Source organism: Neofelis nebulosa, chromosome 2, assembly GCF_028018385.1.
Source record: "Neofelis nebulosa isolate mNeoNeb1 chromosome 2, mNeoNeb1.pri, whole genome shotgun sequence".
NCBI classification, from domain to species: Eukaryota; Metazoa; Chordata; class Mammalia; order Carnivora; family Felidae; genus Neofelis; species Neofelis nebulosa.
Genome location: NC_080783.1, coordinates 61431727 through 61459123, shown reverse-complemented (window position 1 = coordinate 61459123; position 27397 = coordinate 61431727). Strand labels below are relative to the sequence as shown.

Below are 27397 nucleotides of genomic sequence, written 5' to 3'. Positions count from 1 at the left end.
GATCCCAGAGTCGTGGAATTGAGCCCTAGTCAGGGTCCTGACTTAAGATTCTCTGTCTCCCTCCAAAGGCAATCAATTTCTGGATTTTTTTTTTTTTTTTTGAGAGAGAGCGTAAGCGCACCCAAGTTGGGGAGGGGCAGAGTAAGGGGGACAGAGGATCTGAAGCGGGCTCTGTGCTGATAGCAGGGAGATCATGACGTGAGCCAAAGTCAAACTCTCAACCAACTGAGCCACCCAAGCGCCCCAGAAGCAATCAATTTCTTGTCTGTCCTTCCAGAGATGTTTTATGCATAAATGATTATACATATATGAAATATATGCATATACATGCTAATGTATACACATGCAAATGTGCACAAATACTCTTACCCATTTCTCTTTTTTACACAAATGATAACATAATTATTAATTAACATTGTTCTGTAGATCTTACTTTTTTCAATTTCAGTCTTGTTGAAAAGCAATTCAGCTATACACACACACACACACACACACATATATGCATATCATATATAAAGAACTATAAGAATGCTCACCTCTTTTGTCAAAAAATCCTGGCCTGACTCTTATGAGAAATTTAAAAGAAGGAAGAGCAAAACACAAAATGCAAAATTAAAAAAAAACACTAGAGATGGGTTATGGAGATCTTTGTTCTCTTCACAACTGTTTGCTGCTTGCTTTCTGTAATCAGATGTCAATTCTCAAAAGAGAGAATATGAAAACATTTCAGTTAGTATTAACAAAATGCAGCAACTAATTCTCCATTTATTTTTGCCACATAGGTGCCTAATATCTAATACTAATACCTGAATTTGACTGCCAGGACTACCACCACTATACACACAGAACACACACACACACACACACACACACACACACACACAGTAAACTGTACCTACAGAATCACCAGGATTTCACAACAATCTTGACTTTAAAACTATCAGGAAATAGCCTTAGCACAAACCACTAGCACAGCAGCCAACAAGGAAAACAAATGCTTTTGTTGACAAGTACTGGAACAGGCTTTGCCAGTATCTGGGGTTATAAATGATGCCAAAGAATCAATTACCCTGAGGTATTTTGCTAATGTTTTCCCCAACTCTCCTACTCTATTTTAACTTGATTTTAACTGAAAGATAGAGCATATAGCTCAGAGGGGAAAAAAACGTCTTCTCATCCATAAGGAGTCAGTACTTGACTTCTCCAGGAGACAGTTAACTAATTAACTCATTAAATTACAGACAATTACTTGGCAATGTCAGTGAGTCTGTTGCCTGAACAGACAGAAGAGGGAGTGTAGAACAGAAACTAGAATCTACCCACAGTCAGTCAAGATGCTAAAACATTGTAGGTATTATGTTAACAAAGCAAAGCAGATACCTCAAAAACAGGTGATTTATTTAAACAAAAAGTATATTTTAAAATAAGAATGACTCATTTAAATAGTTTCATTACTTTCAGTGCTTATTTTAATTGCTGGACAATAATGTTTTAAACGAAGTAAACACGGCCTACAGTAACACAGAAGGCTAGAAATCAGAAAAGATTAGGTGGCCATATTGAGACCTTCTCCTTCTGCTAACCAAAATGACTTGCATGTTTATACTAAAAAGAATAAAAAGAAAATTAAAACAAAGTTTTGGGTCTCCCATGCTAAATTATTCTAAAAACCTAATATGTCAACTTAATAGTTTCATAATATTTCCATTTTGTTCCTGTCATTTCAAAGGAGAAACAAAAATGACTTTAAATGAAATTAACCAAATATTATATCCACACTCCAAATAACTTTAGAGTTAATCATTTGCCATTTCAAAGATGTCTCTTAAGCAGTTGTAAATCTCTCTTGGGCAGGAAGTCAAGGACACATGAAAGACATTGACAAGAAGTAGCTGACCGTATCCAAACAAAAATAGGTGATTTATTTTCTTGACGAAACTTTCCAAATCCAACTCAAGTATTTGAATGTAAAAGTACACATAGCTTTGACATTTCCAGAAATATTTAAGTTTACATTGAGTATAGTTCACATGTGCTTGAAAAAGTCTTGACATTATGAAGCTTGAGAAATGAAATGGATCTCGACGAAAGATCAGAATCTTTATACATTGGTTGCTGATAAAAGATGGCAGGGTTTCACATACAGATATATATAATTACACTATTGCACTTACACAGAACTACCTCTAGCTCCAAATGAGATCATGTTATCTCCAAATGTTTTGCCTATCCAGCCAACAGATCAACATATTAAGGTCTCACTTGACTGGAGTAAGTTGGAGAGTAGTAATTCCTTTACAATTTGCCAAACTTTAACCCATATAGCAGGTTACCTGTAAAGCAGACTTTACAAAGAGTTTTCACACAACCCTAGATTTCTATTGAGTACAAGGGGGAAAAAGAAGGTTAACTTAAAATTTAATGACACTAATGAGTAAAAAAACCAAATAGTCTAAATGATACAAATTACCTGTTTAAATGATTTAAGTTCAAAAACAGATCTTTTGATATTTTATATGTCCAGAAGATCTTCCAGAGGTTATAAAGAAAAATTCTGATCTTCTGTAACTAGAAGGCTGGTTACTTTTTAAAAAGTACACAGTGTATCAAGATCAAGGATTTTCTTTTTAAGTATGCACACCAAAACCAAGTAATATATTTAGAAGCATTACTTTTTAAGCCAAAAATCTGCTATTATCAAATCTTCCAGGTAATTTTGCTTTCACTTAAAAACATTTATTAAGTACCAGTCGTGTGCTGGACATTATGCCTGATACCAGGGATGCAAGATCACAAAAACATAGTTCCTACCCCAAATAACTCAGAGACAGTGGCATGCTGGACACTGAAACCAGGGTCTAAAAACAAATTCTAATCCCTGTGCCATTAACTAGTTGCGATTTCTTGAGTCTTCTCTGAGTCTCTTCTCTAATAAGAAGATACAGAAACATTAACGGTCTTGACATAAGGAAAAAATGAGATCCTGAACACCAAAGTTCTTGGAAATTGTAAAACTAATAACACATAATGAAATACTGTAGTTACTCTAAAATGCTTAGAAACACAGAAAAGCAAAGGATCCAAATTTCCCTCCTTGCTTATTTAATTATTCTGCTTTTGCCCAAACATGAAGGAGTTAATGTTCTACCTCCTCATCTTTCTCCAAACCAAGGTTTCCTTGGGGTTGGCTCCCACTGTTGTTGGGTTTACCAAATCAGTCCTAACTGGTCTAGCCAGCTTCATCTCTGCTCATCCAACATGTGGCTGTAATAGGAGTCAAAACAGACTGCTGCTCCAAGACTTTGTTCCAACTGAGATGAACTGACATTTTCAGATCTTAACATCCTTCCAATTTCAGTAACTCTCACATGACAATGCCACAAAGTTCAGTAACTACAGAGACCATATAAAGCATTTCCCATACAGAAAAGTGAATTACAGGAACAATGGAAGAGCTGAGCTTCTGAAGCTAATCCTCTTGCTGTCCTTCACTTACATGGCTCTTACTCCTAACAGAAACCAAATTTAGTCAGGAACCAGGAACGTATGCCCTTTCACTACACAAGCACTCTGCATAATGAGCAGACCACAACAAACCCTGTTACAATAGTACAATGTGGAATTTATCTATTATAAATTAATATTCTAATAAGAAAAAATAATTCTAACACACATGGCCACTTTTTTAAAGATTTTAATTAGTGATGCAAATTTTTTCCAATATTTACTAAAATCAACTACACACGCATTAGGAAAAGGCAATTTTATACATCTAATTTTAACTAGCACTCTCAGGCACGTATTTCAGATACACTAGAAACAAAACCTTCTATTGGATTTTGCAAAAAAGGTTCTCAGAAGTCTGCCTTTCTAACTCAGTTTGCCTCCATGAAATATTATGTGCTTATTTTTCTTTTTGCTTTAATATATGTATTTTTACCTTCCATTATATCAAATCCTATTGTCAGCGACTAAACAATGTAATTCCTAACAGAGCAGAGAGGTATAAGCTCTTTATTAATCACTGAAATCAACTGAAGCTACCATAATAAACTACGTATACCAAAACAATTTTCCCCTCAAAGTTTCCAAAAACCTTGGAAATAAAATAATGACCCCAGAGAACTCAATAACTGAAACTAGAATGATTCTCAGGGCAGATTAAGTTGAATAATTAATTCACATTGTTCTTAAAATAAATACTTCAATCTCTTGGTCTAAGTAACCATGGGAACATACAAGGAGCATATATATTTATAAGCCTGGGCAAATCATGTCTTTGACAATCAAGGTGCAGCTCCTAGGGGGACAGAATGCTTTAAGGTTGGTAAGCCTTAATTAAATACCAAGATTTTTGTCACAGAGAAAGAAGGACCTTTTTCCTGGTAAGGAGTGGAAAATATTAGAAGATTTAAGAGAAAGGGCAACCAAATGTAATGTATGAACACGTCTTGGATCATGATTTTAATAAAGCAACTCAAAAAAATGAAACCATCAGGGAAACTTCAACACTGAATGGAAATCCACATTATTAAGGAATATTTTTACATGAAATAATCAAATTATGATTTGATGGTTTTCAGAGTCGTCAAGTATCAAGTCATCATTCAGTAGCTTTTCAAGATACTAAAGTATTCATATATGCAGTGATACAATGTCTGGGAATTGCTTCAAAATAATCCAGTGCAGCTGTAATATCGAGGAAGCAAGATTAGCCAAAAGAGCTGATGAAGCTGAGTGACGGATATATGGTAATTCATTATACTATCTTCTCTAACTTTATATAGGCTTAAATTTTTCCATAATTAAAAAGGTTTTTTAAAAGGATACAGAAAAATAATGAGGGGATTCTATATATACTAACATACCTGTATCTCCCAAACAAAATTAACTTAGAAAGGCAAGTTGCATTCAAACATATAAAGCAAGTCTCTTCTATTTACTGTATAACCTTGAGCAAGTTACCTAACTTTTCTAGGGCTCAGTTTCTTCACCTATAAAATGAGAATGGTAATCGCTTCTCGGCCTTTTTGGCTAAGATCAAGTGTAAAGTGAGAATGTTAATGGTTCCTACCTTTTAGAGTTGTTTTGAGGACTGACTATAATGATTTATATAAAATACTTAAAATAGTGCCTGAGACATAATAGTGACTCAGTAAGTAAGCAAGAGCACAGTTCTAAAAGCCCAATAGTGGCCATAGAACTGATTTCGGTGAATGATGCTTTAGAAACTTCAGTATTATTAAGTAAAAGAGAGCTGGACAGAAGGGGGAAATGATTTTTTTTTTTTGAGTTATACACATAAAGAATGAATTATAAGTCTTTCTTTCAGATCTGTGTCTTGGTATTTCAGAGCTTACAGTTGGACTATTAGTCCTTCTCTGATCCAGATTGAGCAGTTGAAGGTTCCAAAGAAAACTGTTATCATCCACATATCATCCACAGTCTATCTTAGACCATGGCTATACCCCTTCTCAGAACCTACAAACTTGAAAGAAATTACTTCTTATTCTTATTTCTGAATGTGGAGATTTGTAAATATCTTCAGGTATATGTCTCAACAATATGAGTAATTAGCTGATTATATGTACATAATCATAAACACATTAATATTTTAGTCACTTTATAGGTCCAGCACAGTTACCTGGGAAAGATAAGGGACTCAGATCTTATTCACGAAAGAAAAGTCCTCATCCCATCTTAGAAGGAAAAAAAGGGACCAAGGAACTAAGCTCCATGTGTCAGGCATCATTTACAAATTACCTCATTTAATTGTTGTAACATCCCTATGTGCTAGGTGTAATAATCCCTTCTTAGGTAAGGAAACTTACTGGTATAAATACCTAAGGTCCTAGAGCAAAAAGGCATCCAGTAAGGACTCAAATCCAGATCAGACTACAAAGCTCTTGCAGGCTCAAGCTACACTCTGCTGCCTCCTGGATGAAAAAGAGTCAGCTGAGGCCCCACTCAAGATGTTCTAAGAACCCTATGGACAGAAAGAAATTAAATTGGAAGAATCACAGTCTAATTAAAGCAGTCATCCATAAGAAAGCATAGAAACATGTAAGGAAGTTTACATTTCTTTTTTTCTTTTTTTAAGTTTATTTATTTATTTTGAGAGAGAGAGTGCATGCGTGAGCAGGGGAGAAGGAGAGAGACAGAGAAAGGAGACCATCTCAAGCAGGTTCGGCACAGCACAGAGCCTGAGAATGGGGCTTGAACTCACGACTGTGAGATCATGACCTGAGCTGAAATCAAGAATCAGACGTTTAACCAGCTGAGCTACTCAGGTGCCCCGAAAGTTTACATTTCAATATGATCTATTTCAATATGATCTATTTCAAATGTAAATTGAGGGGCGCCTGGGTGGCGCAGTCAGTTAAGCGTCCGACTTCAGCCAGGTCACAATCTCGCGGTCCGTGAGTTCGAGCCCCGCGTCAGGCTCTGGGCTGATGGCTCGGAGCCTGGAGCCTGTTTCCGATTCTGTGTCTCCCTCTCTCTCTGCCCCTCCCCCGTTCATGCTCTGTCTCTCTCTGTCCCAAAAATAAAATAAAAAAACGTTGAAAAAAAAATTAAAAAAAAATAAAATGTAAATTGAGGGGCGCCTAGATGGCTCAGTCGGTTGGGCGTCCGACTTTGGCTCAGGTCATAATCTCACAGTTCATGGGTTCGAACCCTACATCGGGCTCTGTGCTGACAGCTCGAAACCTGGAGCCTGCTTTGGATTCTGTGTCTCCCTCTCTCCTCCTCCTCCCCCACTCGCACTCTCTCTCTCAAAAATGAATAAACATTAAAAAAAATTTTTTTTAATGTAAATTGAGAGGCGGCTGGGTGGCTCAGGTCATGATCTCATGGTTGGGTTTGTGAGTTCAGGTCCCACATCAGGCTCTCTGCTTTTGGCACAGAGCCTGCTTGGGATCCTCTGTCTCACTCTCTCTGCCTCTTCCCAGCTCATTTTCTTTCTTTCTTCCTCCCTCTCCTTCTCTCTCTCCCCAAAATAAACAAACATTAAAAATTTTTTTAATGTCAATTATTCCACTTCCAAGGTGAAAGACATTTGGTGGTCTCCACAACAATCTTTGAAAAAATCCAAACTCTTCCCTGCGGCCTACAAACAAGGCCCTGCTTGATATGGCCTTCCTTCAGTCTCATCTCTCACTGGCCATTCACTCCCTCACTTACTGATGCTTCGGACACACTGGCCTCCTTTCTGTTTGTCAAACATACCAAGCCCTTATCCACATCTAGGCCTTTACACATGTGAGCCCTCTGGAATTCTCTACCCACTTTATAGTCTCATCTCTAGTCCCACCTTCTCAGGGGTCTTTACTGACCACTTTCTTGAAAAGTGATGGCCTTTTCCATCATTCTGTTTGTTTTCTTATTAGACTTGTCACCTTCTGAAGTTTGTTCTGTTTTGTTTTTTTAAATGTGTGGGTTTTGCTACTGTCCCAGCCCCACCCAGAATGAGTTACTTTCACTGAACTCCTCTATCTCAACTCTATAAAGGTAGAACCTAGCACAATGCCTAGCCTGGCACATGGTAGGCAATTAAAAATGATTGGTAGGAAAACATAACATGACATTTAATAACACTAATTTTCTCATCTTTTCAATTACTTTTCAATACTTGTATCAGACTCAAGGATAAAGTCTCATTATGGTGCTAGTATGCCCTTAATGCCTAACACTTTTTTCTTATGTTTATTTATTTTTGAGACAGAGAGACAGAGTGTGAGCAGGGGAGGGGCAGAGAAAGAGGGAGACACAGAATCTGAAGCAGGCTCCAGGCTCTGAGCTGTCAGCACAGAGCCTGATGTGGGGCTTGAAGTCACCAACCATGAGATCATCACCTGAGCCAAAGTAAATGCTTAACCAACTGAGCCAGCCAGGTGCCCTGTCACTTTTTTTTTTTTTTTAATGAAAACTTTATACAGTTTATTGCAAATACTAATATACTAAAGATAAAGGCTATCATCTTCAATTCCTAAATTCTAAAAAACTGGTGAAAACACTTAACAGTTTAGATAAGAAAACTTTAGATCCCCTTCTGTGTGTCTCAAAGACTCTCATTGGCTTTATTCAACCCAATTTATTCTGGGAAGTCCTCTTTTAACTTCAGATTCTGAAATTTCTAAATTCTTACTTTTTAAAAATTTTTTTAATGTTTATTTTTAAGAGAGAGAGCACGCGCAAGAGAGAGCGCACCAGTGGGGGAGGGGCAGAAAGAGAGAGAGAGAGGGAGACACAGAATCTGAAGCAGACTCCAGGCTCTGAGCTGTCAGCACAGAGTCCTATGCAGGCCTCAAACCCACGAGCTGTGAGATCATGACCTGAGCCGAAGTCAGATGCTCAACCAACTGAGCCACCCAGGCGCCCCTATTCTTACTTTTTAAATTATTCACTTGATCAAAATCTAATACATACACATTAAGGCTTTATTTTTACTTTCCTCTAACTCTTCTATAAACGTATATGTGTAAATATACATACAACATATATGAAGTGGCTTATAGAAAACTAGAGTCATGCTATAGACACTTCTTTACATCTTATCCCACTTAATAGTACATTGGAAATCTCTAAATCAGCTGAAATAGGCCTAACTCATTCTTTTTAGTTTTGCATAATTTCCCATGGAATGGTTTTTCCATAGTTTTTCTATCACTCCTCTCTGATAACATTTGTTTCTCTTTTCTTTTTCCTACTTTTTCTTCCCTCAAGGAACAATTGAGTATTACAACTAACAACCTTGTACATGTATATTTTTATGAGTATTTTTATTTTTCTGGGTTAAATATCCCCAAAGTAGGATTGTTTATTCAAACGGTATCTTTGTTTTAAACTATTGCCAGATTGCTTTCCAAAGAGTCTTTGTTTCCACAAATACCCCATGAAAGCACCTTTTTTCTCCACACTGGGCCTCAGTCGATGTTATCATTTGTGATACACATTCCATCCTTTTGAAAACATAGCCCTGGGGCACATGGGTAACTCAGTCAGTTAAGTGTATGACCCTTGATTTTGGCTCAGGTCGTGATCTCCTAGTTCCTGAGTTCAAGCCCCGCATTGGGCTCCTCAGTGACAGTGTGAAGTCTGGTGGGGATTCTCTCTCCTCTCTCTGCCCCTCCCCTCTTTCTCTCTCAAAATAAATAAATAAACTAGAAAGAAAGAAAGAAAGAAAGAAAGAAAGAAAGAAAGAAAGAAAGAAAGAAAGAAAGAAAGAAAGAAAGAAAGAAAGAAAGGCATCTGGGTGGCTCAGTTAAGTGTCCAACTTCAGCTCAGGTCATGATCTCAGTTCATGAATTCAAGCCCCACTCATGAGTTCAAATCCCACGGGATTCTCTCTCTCTCTCTCTGCCCCTTCCCTATGAACACACACACTCTCTCTCCCTCTGCAAAATAAACTTAAAAAGAAAAAAAAGGAAAAGATAGCCCTAATGTATATTCCAACAAGGTAGAAGGGTCTCCCGCTTAATTAATTCCCTTCTGAGCCCCAGGTTATTGCCAAAAATACATACATATGTAATATGTAAACAAATATTTATTGGTTAAAGAATATTTCTTTTGGGGTGCCTGGGTGGCTCAGTCGGTTAAGCATTTGACTTTCGGCTCAGGTCATGATCTCGTGGTTCCTGGGTTCGAGTCCCGTGTCAGGCTCTGTGCTGACAGCTCAGAGCCTGGAGACTGCTTCATATTTTGTGTCTCCCTCTCTCTCTCTTCCCTCCCCTACTCATGCTCTGTCTCTGTCTCTCAAAAATAAATAAACATTAAAAATTATTTTAATAAAAAAGGATATTTCTTTCAATTAAAAATGAATACATTATCATAAAAACACTAAGGAAGAATCACTCTTTGCTTTATGTTAGCAGCACCTTCTTCCATTTATTCTATAAAATAAACAACACAGGGGTGCCTGGGTGGCTCAGTCAGTTAAGCATCCAACTTAGGCTCAGGTCATCATCTCATGGTTTGTGGGTTCAAGCCCTACATCTGCTGTTAGCACAGAACCCTCATCAGATCCTCTGTTCCCCTCCTCTCTGTCCTTCCCCCACTGTTTCTCTCTCTCTCAAAATAAATAAATTTTAAAAAATAAAATAACACAGAAAACGCATTTTCATAATTTTTACATGGGATATGATAATCATTGTTACATTGGGTGATAATGAGAAAAAGAACAGGTTCAAAATAATACTTGAGTTCTACACTGCAGTGTATTTTTGGTCTAACATATATAATGATACAGTCTTAACATGTGTTGCTTTTACCATACAATACATTGATAAGCAAACAACAAAAAGTCTACCAACCAAAAAAAAAAAAAAGAGATCTTGACAAATCATTCACTTATAACAGTTTTTGATAAACCTACTTTGCCACATAGCATAGACTAACTTCTCATTTTGAAGTTCCTCACGTTTATAACAATCAGCCTGTGACAGTCCTATTATCCTCACCTTACCTCCCTCTTCATTGCTTCTCTTGTCTCCTTTTGCTACTGTAGATTTCTGATGTAGCAAAATCGGGTCAATGATAGTGTGTGGGTGAGAGGTAAAAGAAGAGAGAAATCAAGAAATGACAGTTGTAAGGGTAGTAATAGTAAAATCTTAGCTTGACAACTGGTTGTAAGTTACAGCACAGTCTAACACATAAGAATTCATTTGTTGTGCTTCAACTTTATGAACTTGTAGGAATCTGGAAAAACCAGAATCCTAGTGAATATTATTGCTCCTTTTTTTAACTAATAGAAAATATAGGTCATCAAAATTTGAGAAGCAATGAACACAGAAAAAATAAACCTATGTCCCTATACTCAAAATAATAATGCTTCACTTTTCTAAAGCCCTTTTCACATACTTTTAAACATATATATATATATCAGCATTTTCAAAGAGAAGTATTTTCCTGTTTACAAAAACAAATGAGTATTTGTGAATTTAGACAGTTAATGCCACAGATCTAAATTTACAAAAAACAGCTTTCAGTTGTATTCCAAAATTCAAAATTAAATCTCTCTGTAGTTTTTAAATATCTCACTGATCCAGAACTCAAGTAACCCCCAAATCCTACCAAAATCAAATTATACTAATAACATAATAATTTTAATCTTTGACCATATCCTTTTTTTTGAAACTACTTTAAACTCCCATGGGACGATTCTCCCTCGTTCTCCTCCTCCTCCTTCTTTCCACTTTAATTATGGATATCACTTATAAATCAGTCCCTTATTCCTGGTCCTGTTTCTTTTATATTTAAACTCCTCGGGGCGCCTGGGTGGCTCAGTCGGTTAAGCGTCCGACTTCGGCTCAGGTCACGATCTCACAGTCTGTGAGTTCGAGCCCCGCGTCAGGCTCTGGGCTGATGGCTCAGAGCCTGGAGCGTGCTTCCGATTCTGTGTCTCCCTCTCTCTCTGCCCCTCCCCCATTCATGCTCTGTCTCTCTCTGTCTCAAAAATAAATAAAAACGTTAAAAAAAATTTTTTTTAACTCCTAACCTCAAGGATTTATCTACCATCTGTACAAATTTGTATCTCTCCACTCCTGTCAGATTTAACATATTAGGACATACTTATTTAACAATGAAACTTAAACTTCTCTCCCCCACCAATAATTCCCAAAATAGATGCCTTATCAATTAACATCCATCCAGATTCACTACTTCTTACTTTACTTCTATATTTAATACCAAACTCAATAGATTCATCCCTTACAAAGTCCCTGGTATTCTTATTCCTTCCCATTTCCCCAGCCATCAGACACTCCAGGTCATTATCTCCCACATGTATTATTTCAATAGCCTCTTAGCTGATCCCCCTACCTACTTCCAACCTCTCCACACTTTATCCAACATACACAAAGAGATGTCAGAATTTACCACTTCAATTTGCCCACTCAGAAACCCATAGTGCATCCCTACTGTTTCAAATCCAAACTCATTGGCCAAATGTTCTAGGTAGTTACGGTGCAAAGGCACTTTTTTTTTTCATCACCTAAGTAACCAGATTGTTTTTTCCTTTAACTTAACAAACACAGCTGCCATTAGCACCTCATGTACTTCTAGCTTTCAAAAAATTACCCATCCCCCATTTAGAGACCCCCCCCCCCCCACAAGTGATTTAGTGTAAGGGTTAAGAATACAGGTTCTGCAGTTTGATTGGACTCCAGCCTCCACCACTTAAGAACTAAATGACATTAACCAAGTCATTTAACTTCATCTATTTAACGGGGACTCCAACCCTACCTCCTAAGGTTGTTATGAAAATTAATGTAATACCCTTAAAGCACTAGGCCAATGCCCAGGACACCGGCGAATGATCAATAAATGTTAGCCACTGTCATTATTATTACAGCCACTTTTATCCAGGCAAGCCGATTGCTCTACCAGAGGCTATGTATTTGACTTCATTATTCTTGACTCCCTCAACTGCAATCTGTTGGAGGTGGAATGGGTTGAGAAAGGAGCTAGTCACATGTCAATTACCATCCAAATCTTGGCTTAGTCCTCTCCTTCGATTATTCAACTGATGCCTACTGCTAAACTAAATACAAGTGCACACATGGCACACAGCAAATAGTCCTTAGTAAATATTTCTTGGGCTGATATGTTAAATGCTAACGAAATACTGTAGTTAGTATATATTTTTTGCCTATTTTCTCTAAAATATTAATAAACCGTATGCTTCTAAAATAAAACTGCTCCTAAACAGTGTCCTATAGCTTCAAGTAGCTACAGTTTGAAGTACTCAAAACAGGAATAAAAAAATCTAATATGTTACTTAGTAACTGTCCTCAAATAGATTCAACTAACTATATTCTATCTTGCTAGCTGGTGAAGGTAAGTATCTGTGATGTCTTATCTATCAATTAATTCTTGGGTCAGTGCTTTATAACTAGTACTAAATGCACTGTTATTAATTCCACAATTTTTCAATATAAAAATAAAACAAGGGCATCATCAAAATAATGTGCAAAAAGATAATGATAGGGGGCACCTGGCTGGCCCGGTCGGTAGAGCATGAAACTCCTGATTTCGGGGTTGCAGGTCGAGTGTAAACATTACTTAAAAATAAAATAGTTTTAAAAAATGATAAGATTTTAAAATTGTCAAAAAGCTAAGCATAAATAGTCCCAGTTCTTTCCTTGTATTCTTATCCTCCCTCTCCCAAAAAACCAAACCCATGCAGAAGCACAGATTTTTTTTCCATAGGATTTTTAAAGCTGAAAGGACCTCAATTCCCATTTCCCAACATCCCACTGAGTTCCACATGAGAAGGTGAAGCCCAGAAAGGCCAGACAGATAGCTACAGATCCAACAATCAAAATGAGGCAGGAGCGGGAATTGAACCCAGTGTTCCTGACACCTAGGTCAGTGCTCTTTGCACTACATCATGAACCATTTCAACTGATTTCTTCCATGCCTACTTAATATAGAAAATAAAATTAACTGTATCACATGAACATCTCACAAAACAACTAAGTATAATCATGGTGTGGTTAACACTGACATATTTTACACTATTTTTAAGAACACTTGTGAGGAACAAAGGTTTCAAGCCAGAAACAGACCATTTCTATTATAATTACTTATGTTCTGGAAATGATCCTTCCCTTTATCAGATTTTATAAAATCTAAGATTCCAATTTTCGCTAATTTTTTTTCATGAGTTACACACGGTATGGTCATCTATGCAGCCTCCTCCCCAACAATAGCTTAAGCAATCCATGTCTCAGATAAAAATGTCATCTAGTCCAGGCTGATCAGCATATGTTAGAATCTGTTCCTAATATAGAATCATACACTTTTGGAGTTGGAAGGAACCTTGGAGATCACCTCTCATTTTACAGAGGAAACAAATACCCAGCAGGGACCTGCCCAAGGTCAAAGTTTCTATATAAGAACCCAGGTCCAGAACAGAAAGTTTTCAAAAGAAGATTTCACAGAAAAACACAATACTTAATCGAACACCTTAGCTTGTCTCTCTTTTCATCTATTTAAGTACAACTTCCTGCATGAGGAACTTCTGAAATTTAAGAAAAGAAAGCAAAACAAAAAACTAAGCCAACTTGTTTTAAGTCTACGGCCAAGTCACTGATCTTAAAAACTTAGAAGGTAGATCTTTGCAAGAATTGCAGACAGTAATATTTTATAATAAAACCCAAAAGGCTATCTATGAATATAAATAAGCAGAGGGAGAAAAGACACACAAACAATATTCTTATCTCGCTAACAAATTACATAAATGCTTATAAACAGGAAAACTATAAACTTACAACTTTCAAGAAAGAAAGAATATTAATCACCATACATAGTAATTACACAAGAGTGTCGATATGTTTTGAAGTTATATTTTGATCATAGTGCTTAAGGGAAGCTGGAAATTGTTTTTAGTCTCCTTTCACATACTTTTAAGTCATGTTAAAAAACAAAATTTTGAGGAAAATATTTTATCAAACCTTAATAAAAAGGAAAATGTGTATTCACACCTTAACAAAATAAGAGAATTACAAACTACATTGTCTACCCATGTTTTTAAGAATAAACGGGGGAAAAAAACAGAATGAAAACAGAACATTCCTGAAAGTTAAGGCCTGAGAACCATTAAGCTTACACTTTTCCCTCAATAAAAAAAGGTGCCACACAAGCCAATTTACCTGGAGGAATATGTTTCTTAACTCATGAGGATCACCTCGCTTGGTTGTTTGCACCTGTAAGGAAAAAAAGAAAAAAGAAAAAGCCAGTTAATGCTTTACTAGAGACCATATCATCTCTTCAGATTAGAGTTCACAAATGCTAACAAATCAATGCTCTTATCTTTTATAGGGGCATTTCGTTTAAAACAAACCAAAAGTATTAACACTGATAACACCTGTCAAATTGGAGATCTATGGCTACAGAGTGGAAGTACAGGTGTGAAGAGCTTAATATACAGCAAATCTACCAGATTTCCTCTGGACTGGAAATGGAAGGCAGTGAGGATCAATCTCTTATTTTATTCCACATCCACTAGCAACACAATAGCAACCACCCACCTCCAAGTCAAAAGGCCAGGAAGAACAGGGCAACAGAAAAGTTAAAACACCCAAATCAATCGCCTGGCCTAGCAGCTTTTCTCCCCCATGGAAAGCAATCCAGAATATAATTATCTCTGCGCCCCTGTCTTTCGCCACCCAACCTAAAATACGAAAGCTGCTACATTTCCAAATACTTTCGACATCTTGCCACCAGCAGCACAAATGCCAACCACTGCCCCCAGCCCCACCGAAGCCCCAAATAACTCCAATTCCTCACCCCCTCCCCCACTGCAATACACAGATGCCTTAGGTTATCCCCGGCTTTACATGCCACTTCCTCCCACTCCCTTTCTGATGGCCTCCAACTCCGGGCTCACAATTTCACGCACCTAAGGTAGGGCACTACTCTTCCTTCACCGACCTGGTCCTCACAAGCCCCTCCAACTCATAATCCCTCCTACTTCCCCTCCCCCAGCCGGGCATCCTCTCCCTCCGGTCCAAGCCCCCACACAGCTCTCCCACCCGCAAGCTGGAGCCCCAGGATACGCTATCTAAGAACCAGGCAACGAAGGAAATGGTAAGAGGTGAGGGGCTGGGGGCAAAGTCCCCGGGATGTCTCTTATGCAATAAAGGCAGCAGCAGAGAGTCGGGAGTCACCTTGACCGCCATGCTGTGCTCGGAAGCCGGGGACGAGCGAGTGAGCGAGCAGGGCCGAGCTGTCAGGGCGCGCGCGCGCCGCCTCCCCGGCCGCGCCCGCCCACCCGCTCGCCGGCGCCGCGCGCGTCCCTATGCAAATGAGCCCGGGACGGGGCGGGAAAAGGGCCCTGAATCCCCGCCAGAAAGGGAGCTGGTCCCGGCCGGCGACCTGTCTCGCTGGGGAGGGGAATAATCCTCCCATAGGCTAGACTGGAGTGCCAGCCCTGGGATTCCGATGCGTCGCGTGGTTGCCTACTGCTCAGTCGCCGCCTGGAAAGTCCCAGGTTTCTTAAGGCCTCTTAATGGGTGTGGCTTTGGGCACCGACTTCAGCCAAAGTCGTTTAATCCTGAGACTTAAAGGAACGCTTGGGGCCCAGACTGAGTAAGATTTCGAAAAGATCAGATGACATGCCCCATTAACGATACTAATAAATGAATTAATGACAACTAATGGCAAATATTGACAATGAAAAGGATTGGGGACCATGCACTCTGGGCAAAACCTAAGGAAATATAACTTGAGAAATCTGCCCCTAAATTGACATCGGATGAATATGCTTAATATATTTGTAATTCTTGTACTACTATAAAGCTTTATTAGTAGACTCACTCCACACTCCTAATCATCCAAATCCTTTGTGCAATGAGGTGGGGCACAAATGCATACAGAAAAGCAATCCAGGGGCGCCTGGGTGGCTCAGTCGGTTAAGCGTCCGACTTCGGCTCAGGTCATGATCTCACTGTCGGTGGGTTCGAGCCCCGAGTCGGGCTCTGTGCTGACTGCTCAGAGCCTGGAGCTTGTTTCGGATTCTGTGTCTCCCTCTCTCTCTCTGACCCTCCCCCATTCATGCTCTGTCTCTCTCTGTCTCAAAAATAAATAAATGTTAAAAAAAAATTTTTTTTAAAAATCCATCTGTCCATGGACAGGACTGGTACTGAATTCTGGCCCAAGTCACCGGTACACAAAGATTGCCGGCCCTGCCTAAGTAGTAGCTCTACCTGGAACCAAAATAATGTCTCTAAAACTGAGTTCCGCCACTATGACTATATTGAGGTATTGAGCCACATAATGATTCACTCAACATTTACTGGGCATCTATTACATGCCAGACATAGTCCTGCTTGTAAAAAATACAAAAACAAATAGCATTTTGTCCCTAACTTCTAGGATCTTACAGATGGTTAATGCTGGCCCAAACCCCAACCTTAAGTATATTTTATTTGTGACTACAAGAATACTTGCTGTTTTTTTTTAAAGCTAACAACATAAGATTTATTTTATTTTTTTTATTTTTTTATTTAATATATGAAATTTACTGTCAAATTGGTTTCCATACAACACCCAGTGCTCATCCCAAAAGGTGCCCTCCTCAATACCCATCACCCACCCTGCCCTCCCTCCCACCCCCCATCAACCCTCAGTTTGTTCTCAGTTTTTAACAGTCTCTAACATAAGATTTATTTTAATATCACTTAGCTCTATGATCCCATCCCTCTCCACCCTCTTTCACATTTCCAATGTTGAATCTAACAGGAGACTTCCCTTTTCTCCAGTCTCACTAATCATGTTTGTATTAAGTATCCAAGTTAATAGAAATGAGGAAAGAGGAATGGAGAATGTAAATTGTTGATAAGGAATGCTACATTACTAGTACTCCTATAATGAGCTTTTCTGCTGCAGTTGACATAACTGTTTACCACCATTCTTTCTTCAACTTGTTCAAAGTTCTTTTAAGAATGTTGTTGGACATAAGGATTTACAGATTCATATTTTGTTCTTCTACACCCTTATGCCCCTGATACTTTGCTCTCTTGTTTCATGAAATTTCTCTAAGTAGGATTCTTAAGATTTTTTTTTATATTACTTTACAAGGGAAGAATGTTTAGTAGGCCAAAGTTCCTTAGTTTGAATAAAAGTACTTAAGGGAAAGGAAGACATTTATTTAAAATAAAAGTATTGGGGCACCTGGGTGGCTCAGTCAGCTAAGCAACCAACTCTTGATTTTGGCTCAGGTCATGATCTCATGGTTTGTGAGTTCAAGACCCTAGAGGACTCTGCACTGAGAGTGTGGAGCCTGCTTGGGATTCTCTCTCTCCCTCTCTCTCTCTACCCCTCCCCAGCTTGCACTGACATGTGCACTCTCTCAAAATAAATAAATACACATTTAAAATAAATAAATAAACAAAAGAATTATTTCCTATTGGAATACATTGTTGGCCAAATCTATATAGTTGGAGTGAAAATTTAGGGTCAGACTGGCCACTCCTACAGAGGAAGACATCACATTTAAACAGAGCCCACTACAACAATTCATAGGTATAAGCACCAAGCCACAACAAAAATTTTCTCAAATAAAAATAGCCAACCTTTTAAAAAAATTATATATATATCTATATGTGTGCATATATATATATACATATATATATATATATATGCATACATATAGATATATATATGCCTTAAAAAATAGCTGATTTTTGAGTAAGTCCAAGAGCTTCACTGGTGCCAATCTAGTTACAATGGAAATGATGTAATAATTTAAAACTAAATTAGGGTGCTACACAGAGAAAATAGAAAAGCTCAGCTACCCTAAATAAATATGGATTTTGCTAAATTTTTTATCCATCCATATAATAAACAATAAAATGGACAAAGGTATTAAAACTATCTACTTTAAGGAAATTAAGTATTTAAAGGAATACAAAAGCCCATGAGTTAGAGTTCCTACGCTGAAGAACTTTCCAACTTATCATTCTGTTATAATGATTGGCTCAGTCAGTTAAGCATCCGACTTCAGCTCAGGTCATGATTTCACAGCCTGTGAGTTCGAGCCCCACGTTGGGCTCTGTGCTGACAGCTCAGAGCCTGGAGCTTGCTTCAAATTCTGTGTCTCCCTCTCTCTCTGCCCCTCCCTGTTCACGCTCTGTCTCTCTCTGTCTCAAAAATAAATAAACACTAAAAAAAAATTTTTTTTTAATTAAAACTTACTTTTGCTTCAATTGCAAATGACAAGGATTTACGGAAAACTTAGTCAATGGGGTATCAAAAGACAAACCTGTCAAATAAGATTCACAATATATTTGGGAAAAGGTAGTAGAAATAGTTCAAAACTTTTCACAGTTTTTTAAAATTATTTGCCAATATAGTAATTTATAACTCTTTCCTTAAATTGCAAATGACATTTGTAAACATGAAATAATTTTAAAACTATGGAACAGGTTGAAAACTTGATCATTAAAAGTCTATAGAGAATGACATTTAGAAAGCACAGTTGGCAATTAAAGGCTAAGAAACTGTTGCAAATATATTTATGTTTATATATTGTCATTAATAGTCACTTTTTAGAATTGGTTTCATAAGAGATTCAGTATGTAGCTTGACTGAGCTGGGAATTTAAATATGCTTGTGAAGTTGTGGCCCATGAAAATAATATATACCCCAGATGTAAAACCAAAATATGGGTTTACTAGACAAACCTGCAGAAACATGTTTCTAACTCCCAAACAGCTTACATTATATTAATTTGAAACCAGCCAATCACTTTGTGGGTGAAAGTTAGAATTATACTAATGTCTAGTGCCCTAATAAGCTAAAATATAATAATTAAAACAAGAGACAATTTCCAATGAGCCTGTTCTGCCACAACTCTTGGCCCTCCTTCCATCTTTAATAACATACTACTTCTGTTTATCTTTTAGCCTCCTCTGATTATTTTACTGACATGAATACATTTTTGTTCTTGTTTCCATATCCCACATAGCTACTAGGAGTGTCATCTTGCAAGAAGTAAATCCAGGTGGTATATGAACACTTAGTAGAGCATTAGGATATCACTGACTAATTAAACCAGGAGTGAAGCTCTTCACTGGTTAAAAGTACATACGGCATCATTATGATGAAGAATAAGCGGCATTTTACGCCTGCCATCAAGATGAAACTCACTTAAAATATCTGAAATAGGGGCATCTGGGTGGCTCAGTTAAGTGTCCGACTCTTGGTTTCCACTCAGGTCATGAGCCCATGGATCTTGAGTTCCAGCCCTGCATGGGGCTCTGTGCTGACAGTGTGAAGCCTGCTTGGGACTCTCTCTCTTTCTCCCTCTCTCTCTGCCCATCCCCTGCTTGTGCTCTCTGTCTCTCTCAAAATAAATAAGTAAACTTAAAAAAATAAAATAAAATATTTGAAATAAATAGTATGATTTGACTTTGGCACACATACACAAAGGATGTTTGAACATCTGGAACTAGAATATAAAATGGTTCCTTTTATTTTACTGAAATATTACAAAGCTTTCAATTTTATTTTATTTATTTCCTTTTAAATTTTTATTTTTAAGTAATCTCTACACCCAACATGGGGCTCGAACTCACAACCCCAAGATCAAGAGTCACATGCTCCACTGACTGAGCCAGCCACGTACCCTCAAAACTTACAGTTTTATAAGATGTGCTTTTAACTCCTTCTTTGCTAAGAGTCTATATGGGGAAACGGCAAGGGGTAGACTAGAGAGACATACGAAGGGTTGAGTGTCCAAGTTTGAGAAAATTGTGTTCTAGATGGTAGGCTGAACTCAAAATCAATCAGAAATTATTAGTTCAACCCAAACCACTCATAGACTCTAGATAAATGAGACACTTTAGGATTCCTCCATACTATACAAATATACTCTCTGTATGCACATTTTCTCTAGTTTAAATAAAATTTTTTTTTGGTGGAGAGGGCAGAGTGGGATACCAAAAATCAGGTGAAATAGTTGTACTTCTGGAGTTACATCTTCCTAAACTGTTCTTCCTCACAATCTGACTCTGAGTCCTATAAATTATGCAATGAGGATGAGTAGTCTTATTTTTGGACCACAGTCTTCTTTATTCCCTTGTGGAGACAATAACAGACAGTTTTCTTTTCAATGGATTTTGGAAGGAATTCACAGAATGACCTTCTGTAGAGGTTTAAGTCTGTGAGGGCCCTATCACTATATTAGTCATGTGAAAGCTAATATTTAGTGGAAAACCTTATGATCAGATGGAGGATTGAACTAGATGAACTTTAATGGTTTGGTTTTTTTAACACTCTAATGTCATGATTAAGAGTGAGCCAAATTTTAGCTAATAAAAACTTATTGAGTGCCTTGTGTTTACACTAAATTCACTGTTGCAACTATAGGAAATAAGAAAAATAAATAGCATGATCCCCATTTGACCATGGCAACTGCTATTATTCATTTTTTTTGATGAAGAAAGCTGAATGATACCAAAACCTTCTGCATGTGGCAAAGGCCAAGGCAGCTGTAGGTAATAATGGGGTATTGCCACATATTCCCACTCCAATCAGAAGTATGTAATTGGGACAACAAACATCTTGCCAGGTTCGTGAGCCACTTACCTCTCTCTACCCTATCCCTGGAGATTTACCTGGATCTCGTTTTTGCCTCCCTTCTATTTATTTTTTTTTTATTTTTTTTAACGTTTATTTTTATTTTTGAGAGAGAGAGACACAGCATGAACGGGGGAGGGGCAGAGAGAGAGGGAGACACAGAATCGGAAGCAGGCTCCAGGCTCCGAGCCATCAGCCCAGAGCCCTACGCGGGGCTCGAACTCACAGACCGGGAGATCGTGACCCGAGCTGAAGTTGGACGCTCAACCGACTGAGCCACCCAGGCGCCCCACCTCCCTTCTATTTAGAGGTCAATAAGGAAGGATGCTAGGGATCTGGTCCAAAGTAAAGAAAAAAATTTCACTTTAAAAATTGTGCCAGGTGGGGCGCCTGGGTGGCTCAGGTCATGATCTCACGGCTGGCCACATCAGGCTCGGTGCTGATAGCTCAGAGGCTAGAGCCTCCTTTGGATTCTGTGTCCCCCTCTCTTTCTGCCCTTCCTCTGTTCATGCTCTGTCTCTCTGTCTCTTAGAAATAAATCAACGTTAAAAAAAAATTATAAAAATTGTGCCAGGAGAAAAGCAAAAGCTTCATAATATCCAAAGTAACTTGAAAAATAACAAAGTCAGAGGCACCTGGGTGGCTCAGTTAGTTAAGCATTCCACTCTGGATTTCAGCTCAGGTCATGATTACAGGGTCGTGAGTTTGAGCACTGCACCAGGCTCCATGATGAGCATGGAGCCTGCGTGGGATTCTCTCTCTTCCTCTCCCTCTGCCACTTCCCTGCTCATGCTCTCTCTCTCTCTCTTAAAATAAATAAACATTTAAAGAAAAAAAAGAAAAAAAAAACAACAAAGTTAGGGGACTCACACTACCTGACTTCAATTTACTGTAAAGCTAAGGAAATCAGTACAGTGTGGTACTGGCTGACATAGGATTGATAAATAGATCAATAGAACAAATTAGAGAGCCCAGAAATGGATCCAAAATTATAAAGTCATCTGATTTCTTTTTCTTTCAATGTTCATTTATTTTTGAGAGAGAAAGAGAGAGAGAGCCTGCAATCAGGGGAGGGGCAGGGGCAGGGAGAGAGGGAAACACGGAATCCAAAGCAGGGTCCAGGCTCTGAGCTGTTAGCACAGAGCCCGACACAGGGCTTAAACTCATGAACCAGGAGATCATGACCTGAGCCAAAGTTAGAGACTTAACCAACTGAGCCACCAGGGTGCCCCTAAACTCATCTGATTTCAAAGGTACTAAAACAATTCAATGGGGCAAAGAGTCTTTTCAACAAGTAACTCTAGAATAACCAGAAATTTATATGGGAAAATAAACTTCAACCTCTACTTCAAACATGCACCAAGACTGATTTGAGATAAATAACAGACCTAAATACAAAAGCTAAAATCATAAAGCTTTAAGCAGAAAACATAAAAGAATATCTTAGTGACTCAAAGGTAGGTAAAGGATGTTTATTCAGGACATTAAAAAGCAATAACCATAAATTAAGAAATTATGTTGCACTAAAATTAAAATTTGTACTCATCAGGGGCACCTGGGTGGCTCAGCTGTTAAGTGTCTGACTTCTGCTCAGGTCATGATCTTGCAGTTCGTGGGTTCGAGCTCTGCATCGGGCTGCTGTCAGTGCAGAGCCTGTTTCAGATCCTCTGTCCCCCTCTCTCTGCCCCTCCTTCCCTCTCTCTCTCTTTCTCTCAAAAATAAACATTTTTTTAAAAATTTGTACTTATCAGGGGTGCCGGGGTGGCTCAGTAGGTTAAGCGTCTGACTTTGGCTCAGGTCATGATCTCGCAGTTTGTGGGTTCTAGCCCCGTGTCGGGCTCTGTGCTGAGAGCTCAGAGTCTGGAGCCTGCTTTGGATTCTGTGTGTGTGTGTGTGTGTGTGTGTGTGTGTGTGTGTGTGTGTGTGTTTGTCTGCCTCTCCCCTACTCACACTCTGTCTCTCTCTCTCTCTCTCAAAAATAAACATTAAAAAACAATTTTTTTAAATTTGTACTCATCAAACAACAGCATTAAGAAAATGAATAGGCAAGCCACAGTCTCTGGGAGAAAAGTCAGCAAAACATATACACAACAAAGGACTGATATTCCAGTATATAAAGATTCCTGGGGTGCCTGGGTGGCTCAGGTGGTTGAGCATCCAGGTTATGATCTCATGGTTCGTGAATCTGAGCACTGAGTCAGGCGCTGCTCTGGGCAGAGCCTGCTTGGGATTCTCTCTTTGTCTTTCTCTCTGCCCTTCCCCTACTCGTGTTCTCTCCCTCTCTCTCCTCTGTCTCTCTCTCAAAATAAATAAATAAACTTAAAAAAAGAAAAAAAGAGCTCCTAAAACTCAATGATGAAGAAACAACTTAGTTTAAAAACGGGCAAAAGACAAAAGACTTGAACAAATACTTCACAAAAGATAATGTACAAATGGCCAATAAGCACATGAAAAACTGCACATGATTAGCCATCAGGGAAATGCAAATTAAATCACAGTAAAAAGATAGCACTACACACCCACTAGAATGGCTAAAATTAAAAAGACTGAAAACAGATGCTGGCAAGGATGTGGAGCAACCAGAGCTCTCATGCACTGTAGTGGGAGTATAAAATGGTATAATCACTTTGGGAAAAGATCTAGCAGATTCTATAAAACTAAACATACACCTACACTATGACCCAGCAATTCTACCTTTTGGTATTTACCCAAGAGAAGTGAAAATATATGTGGATAAAAAGACTTGTACAAGACTGTTCATGGCTACTTTATTCATAAAATCCAAAATCTGGAAATAGTCCAGGTATCTATCAATAGGAGAATGGATAAACTATGGTGTATCTACAGAATGTAATACTATTCAGGAATAAAAGATAGAGCAAATTATTGATACACACAACATGGATGAGTCTTAAAAGTATCATGCTAAGTGAAAGAATTAGTGCAAAAAAGCATATGCTGGGGATGACTGGGTGGCTCAATTGGTTAAGCATCTGACTCTTGATTTTGGCTCAGGTCATGATCTCACAGTTCGTGAGTTTGAGCCCTATGCCAGGCTCTGTGCTAACAGCATGGAGCCTGCTTGGGATTCTCCTTTTCCCTCTTTCTCTCTCTCTGCCCCTTGCCCACTTATGTTCTCTCTCTCTCTCTCTCTCTCTCTCTCTCTCTCTCTCAAAATAAATAAACTTTTCAAAAAAAGATTTTTAAAAGGTGTACACTGTATGATTACATTTATGTGAAGTTCTAGAACAAATAAAACTAATCTATGGGGGAAAAGAAAACAGAACCATGTTTTCTGGAGGAGAGGAATCGAAGGCACTGTCTGGATGATGGTAATAGTCTATGTCTTGCTAAGAGTTTAGATTACAGGTATATGTATTTTCCAAAACTTAGGGAATGTACACTTAAGGTTTCATTGTGTGTAAATTTCCTCAAAAGGCAAACTATCTGTGAATATTGAATTCTAGCTAATGAAGTATTTAGGGGGAAAAGTACTAGTATCTTAAATTTACTTTGAAATGCATAAAAGAAATAAGATTGAAGACTGGATAGAGAGAGACAGGTGAACAGATGGACAGATGGATGGATGAATGGATGGCGAAGGAAGGGGAGAGAGAGAGAGAAAGAGAGATGTGACACCTCACTGAGGGGCATATGGGAATTCATTGTAAAACTTTCAATTTTCCCATATATTTGAAATTTCTCAAAATAAAACTTTCTGGGAAACTGTACTGGGTCTTTGTGTTACTAAAGATGGCTACTCAGGTACATGATTCTATCGTTTGGCTAGAAATTGTAATGGGACTTGTTTTTTAAACATTGTTAGGCCTCTGTGCCTTGTTGGAGAGTAGGGAATAGAAACTGAAACGTCTTGACAAATAATGTATCTCTATTATGGACAGGGGAATCTGAAAACTACGTTGAGTTGAGAGAAAAAAAAATGTTCTCCTTAATGTGGATTCAGACAGTAATTACATGGAAGTTGTGTTTGTGTGTATGTGTTTCTTTGGTCTAATGCTTACCCACGGGAAAACTGGAGGAAGTATATGGAAGTTTATTTGTATAACATACTGACAGAAATCTTAGAAATTACCAGCCTATACTGAAACTGTCCTGCTTAAGTGTACCTACAGTGTAAATCTAGACTGGGAAACTCAAGACTTTGGTAGGAAATACTCAGTAATGGGTCACTGTGTCCTTGGATTGCCCTGTCGGGAGAAGGATGAAATCCTAGAGAGTTTCCAAAAAGGGGAAAGAAGATTTGTAGCAGCAGACCTACAGAAAGGACTCACTGAGGAAGAAAGGGCCACAACCCTCAAGACAAGGAATCCAGGAACTGGGGTATGCACAGGAAAAACTTCTGAAGAATTACTATAAAGAAATGGTGTAATATTGACCAGTATCAAATTGTACTGATCAGACAAATAATCAGGAAGTTTAAGTTAGAAAGTCTGGAGAAACAGTATGAAACAGCTAGACTTTGGAGAGGAAGCCTTTCTGGAAAGAGACAGATCAAGGAGGAAAATTGGGCAGAATTGTGGAATGGTTGGCATTCTTTTATTTATTTATTTATTTATTTAATTTATTTTTGGGACAGAGAGAGACAGAGCATGAACGGGGGAGGGGCAGAGAGAGAGGGAGACACAGAATCGGAAACAGGCTCCAGGCTCCGAGCCATCAGCCCAGAGCCGACGCGGGGCTCGAACTCACAGACCGCGAGATCGTGACCTGGCTGAAGTCGGACGCTTAACCGACTGCGCCACCCAGGCGCCCCTGGTTGGCATTCTTTTAATCAGAAGAGGATGAAGCTGAGAACACAGAAGGAAATTGACCAAGAATTGTTGAAGGTCTCAAAGTTGTACTCTGCATATTCCTTTCCCAGTAGCCCTGACAATAGAATACCACTTTAAGGTACTGACAATATTATAAGGAAAAACTACATGAAAATGAAATAAACAGGAATTAAGAGTTGAGTCCATAAGAGGACCATAACCTCTCTGTACTGCGAAAAATGTCAGAAAGAGTAAAGAATAAACTTACACATAAAAATAGTTAATGACAGCTTGTACTTCTGAAGAAGTTTGTGGGTAATACTGATTATAGGTAATACTGACCTGCTGCTTCTTCCCTGATTCTGGTCAAGTCGGCATTGGAAGAAATCAGAGTAACACATCTCTATATGGTTTTTCCTATATTATCCTATATTATCAACTATCACGACTTGGAAAGAAGCACAGAAACAGTCATTGTTTGCTCACCCTGTTCTTCTATCATCCCGGATGGATAGCTTACCTGGAAGGTTCAGGATAGAGATAGGTAATAAAATAGGTAGTCAGCAATTATATAATTTTAGCATCCCCAACCCTTCAACAAAGCCTTACATAAAACAAGTTTTGTGTTGATGGTAGGGAATAATATTAAGGCGCAGTAGTGGGAAGAGTGCCTTCCTCATATCACCCCTTCACAGAGATCCATGTGGCAAAAGCAACAATATCATTTCATCAAATACAGTAGGTTCAGAGTTCTAGGAGCAAAACAGAAGCCGAGTGCAATTCAAGTTACGACAAATGGTAACAGGGGGCATGGATCACAGAGAAGCAAAGGCTTAGTAGCAGATGAGACAAATCTCCCTTTCCTTAAACGTACTTGGGAACCTTAAAGGGGTGGTAGGGCATCTTGTCATACAGAATTCGATATGGCTATGAAGTTCTAATCCATCTCTTATTTTTTAAATTTTTTAAATATGTACTTATTTTTGAAAGAGAGAGAGAGAGAGACAGAGTGTGAGTGGGGGAGGGGCAGAGAGAGAGGGAGACACAGAATCGGAAGCAGGCTCCAGGTTCTGAGCTGTCTGCAGAGCCCCATGTGGGGTTTGAACTCATGAACCACGAGATCATGACCTGAGCTGAAGTCAGATGCTTAACTGACTGAGCCACCCAGGTGCCCCTCTAATCCATCTCTTAGATGCAGAATGTCTGCTACTATTGATACCTATGAGTAGGAAATAGGAAGGGAACATAATTATCCCTCTCCATAAAGATCTTACAATGTATTGGGAAAACAAAACATAGGTAAAACCATTAAGTTATAATGCATATGCTTGGCTATGTAGTAAATTTCTGCAATATAGGTTTAGAAAATGAAAAAATTGGTTCAAGCTGGATAATATACAGAAGGTTTCATAGAAACTGTAATTTACTACTTGTTCCTGACTTTACCATTTCTCTGTGTTCCTTGTGGAATATGTCTTATTCCCCTTATCCTTCCTTCTTCATCCACACCCTCAGTCCTAACACTTATCTCAATGCCTGACATT

The 27397-nt window shown here is 38.5% G+C and overlaps 1 protein-coding gene across 4 annotated transcripts in view; it reads right to left on the bottom strand.

Moving 5' to 3' along the window:
- The window catches only part of SLC25A12 (solute carrier family 25 member 12), a 212334-nt gene that overhangs the window by 88646 nt on the left and 96291 nt on the right, over nt 1–27397 (bottom strand). For 2 of the 4 annotated variants that reach the window (XM_058714039.1, XM_058714021.1), the window contains exon 2: nt 14652–14705. In XM_058714039.1, coding sequence (XP_058570022.1) covers nt 14652–14705 — 54 coding nt within the window. Of the gene's footprint in view, nt 1–14651; nt 14706–15668; nt 15787–15876; nt 15925–27397 lie in introns of those variants that run through there. The other 2 variants (XM_058714011.1, XM_058714047.1) reach the window with 2 other exon arrangements.